Genomic DNA, 2,919 nt, shown 5'->3' with positions numbered 1-2,919 from the left:
GCTTCTGTAAAGCAAAAGATACGGTCAATAAGACAAAACAACAGCCTACAAAATAGGAAAAGTTCTTCACTAACCCCACATCAGACAGATGTCTGATCTCCAAAGTAGAATTTTACCTGGTAAGCCACAGTCACGGATTAATAGAAATGGGTTAAATTAAGATGTAAGAATTAGCCAAAAAGAAGCTAGAGCTAATGGGCCAAGCAATAATATAGTTTCTGTGTGTTTATTTGGGGGCTGAGTAGCTGGGAACAAACAAGAGGCCTCCTACAACACCATGGCCAACTCCATCTCTGGCTTTCAAGAAGGTGATTCTGGCTCTTTGTCGCGGTCGTGAGCTCCTAGGTGCGGCAGGCCTAGAGACGCCAACATGCCGGTTGCCAGAAGTTGGGTTTGTCTTAAGACCTATGTGACCCCACGGAGACCCTTCGAGAAGTCGCGTCTCGACCAGGAACTGAAACTCATCGGAGAATATGGGCTCCGGAACAAGCGTGAGGTGTGGAGAGTCAAATTTACCCTGGCCAAGATCCGCAAGGCCGCCCGAGAGCTGCTAACGCTGGACGAAAAGGACCCACGGCGTCTTTTTGAAGGCAATGCTCTGCTGAGGCGGCTTGTTCGCATTGGGGTGCTGGATGAGGGCAAGATGAAGCTGGATTACATCCTGGGCCTGAAGATTGAGGATTTCTTGGAGAGGCGGCTGCAGACACAAGTCTTCAAGCTGGGTTTGGCTAAATCTATTCACCATGCCCGTGTGCTCATCCGCCAGCGTCACATCAGGGTCCGCAAGCAGGTGGTGAACATCCCGTCCTTCATTGTTCGTCTGGACTCCCAGAAGCACATTGATTTCTCCCTCCAGTCTCCTTATGGTGGTGGACGACCGGGCCGAGTGAAGAGGAAGAATGCCAAGAAGGGCCAGGGTGGTGCCGGAGCTGGTGATGATGAAGAAGAAGATTAAGTTAATGTCTCCCTGGACTGGAGAATTGTCTAGTTTCCAGTTGGCTAATAAAACAGAATTAACACTTAAAAAAAAAAGAAGGTGATTCTGAGTCACATTTTGCTCTCACAATTCCCCCTTAGTTGTATCCTGAGTCAAATCCTGTTTATTGGTACATGTTTATATTGGGGTTCAATAACCATCAGCTTAATGGTACCCAACAAGAATTATCATTTATTTGAAACATGAATGATGTAAGAACCAACAGCAATTAGCAGAAGTAGAAGAGCCAAAGACCCTGTGATGGTTGACATCGGACTGACTATCTAGATGAAATGTGGAAATGAGAATGGGGATCAGTTATTTACTTTATCCCAGGTCCCCCTTTTTTGCCATTTTTTAGTATAGTCAGATAATCTCTAATAATCTGTGAGTCACTTTAAACTATACAATAACCTCTCTTTTACATAGAGCACTTTTAGTGACCTATCATACTTTAGAACTATTTAAGCTAATTAATCTTCCTGGTAATAGATCTGGGTCTAGATGTTTTCAACAAGTACCTTTAGGCACTTTAGATCTAACATTCCAGCCTGTTATGGGAAAAGGGATGATAAACTCTCTTCTGTAACTACTTCTTGCTGAAATTAGGAGGTTGTTGTTAGAGCCCAGGAAGGCTAGAATGCTAGTCAAAGGCAATGAGGTAATCCAGGTGATAGGTCATTAGAAATATTTGGTTCATTGACCAGCTGAAAAGACAGAGAGCATTCACATCAATTAGACTGGACCACAGCAAGTCCAGGGCACACAGTCATTTGGAGCAGGTTTTAGTCAGTAGCTGATGTTTGGATGTCTATCTCCCTAGTCAGATATAGACTATGTGCAAAATTAAAATTTGGGAATTTAAAGAAAATATTACATTTAGGAACTTTCAGGCTCATAGTCCTAGTAATTGGCAGAAGGAAACCCCAAAACCAGGAAAGAGGGAGACATCATCATCAAGAAAAGACTGGTAGTAAATGTTAGGCTGTACTAATCTGGAGTTCTTTTGGCATGTGAGAAGTGGATCCAAATTTTATGACTCCCTCAATTCTCTTAAGTTTACATATTTTTCAGATTACAAAAAGACATAAAAGTTTTGGTATATTAGCATTACTAATCTGTGTTGAAATCCCCATTGTAGAAAAAGCAGGTAGTAGGTATCTGCCAAAAATGGGAGTAGACTCATACCTTTGAATACTAGAAAAAGCTATAAATTTGGATTAATGAACACGAATATCTTTCCTCTGTCCACAGAGGTAGATATAGATTGCACAGAGAAACCTTGGGCCTGATGAGCAGCAGCTTTAAGTCTGTACTGAAGACAACAAAAGGATGATTAAAATCTTGAGCTTGTGACAAACTAGTAAATAGTCACTAATCTACCAACTTATCAAAACTCTATTAACGTTAAAATTCTGAAATTTTGAAATCCTAATGTAACAATAGCATTAAAAGGGAAGGAAATCTGAGACATTTTTTATTTTAACATAGCTTAAGTCACTTATTTATATATTTGCAACTTGCATTTACATCTTAAATCACTTTCTGAGATCCTCAGAACTTACTTGAACTTCCCCACCCTCAGATGTTTATATACCTTAGAACATTTTCTTCAACCTTCAAAACTTGCATAGAACATAACCTTTTTTTCTTTCCATCTAATCATTTACCAGAGACACAAGTAGCTATTACTGAGGACAGTCATTACAAATCATGTTCCTTAAGTGGAAGGTTACATCTGAATCATGTGCGTCTTTTAATATAAAGTCTGTTAGCAAGGCAAACCTGTCTATTTCCTCTCAACAGTGTATCAAATAGCACTAGGAAAAGTAAAGCTTGATCTTTACTTGTGAAACGAGCTAACAAGGTAGCTGCAGCCATGGGGAGGAACCTGGCTGTCAGCTGCTGCAAAACTGACAAAGCTATAGTTAACCTAGCTATCA

The 2,919-nt window shown here is 40.7% G+C and overlaps 1 protein-coding gene across 1 annotated transcript; it reads left to right on the top strand.

The window, feature by feature from the left end:
* Window positions 1–333: 333 nt before the first annotated feature.
* LOC130889821 (40S ribosomal protein S9-like) lies at window positions 334–1,022 on the top strand. The gene has a single exon (XM_057793765.1). It carries the CDS (start codon window positions 371–373, stop codon window positions 953–955), a length of 585 nt encoding a protein of 194 aa, XP_057649748.1. The 5' UTR covers window positions 334–370; the 3' UTR covers window positions 956–1,022.
* The last annotated feature ends 1,897 nt before the right edge of the window (window positions 1,023–2,919 follow it).

The sequence above is a fragment of the Chionomys nivalis genome, chromosome 18 (assembly GCF_950005125.1).
Source record: "Chionomys nivalis chromosome 18, mChiNiv1.1, whole genome shotgun sequence".
Lineage (NCBI taxonomy): Eukaryota > Metazoa > Chordata > Mammalia > Rodentia > Cricetidae > Chionomys > Chionomys nivalis.
This window is presented reverse-complemented; position numbering and strand designations above follow the sequence as displayed.

Excerpts from the sequence above, each read along its gene's own strand:
- LOC130889821 (XM_057793765.1), top strand. The coding sequence starts at position 371 with ATGCCGGTTGCCAGAAGTTGGGTTTGTCTTAAGACCTATGTGACCCCA.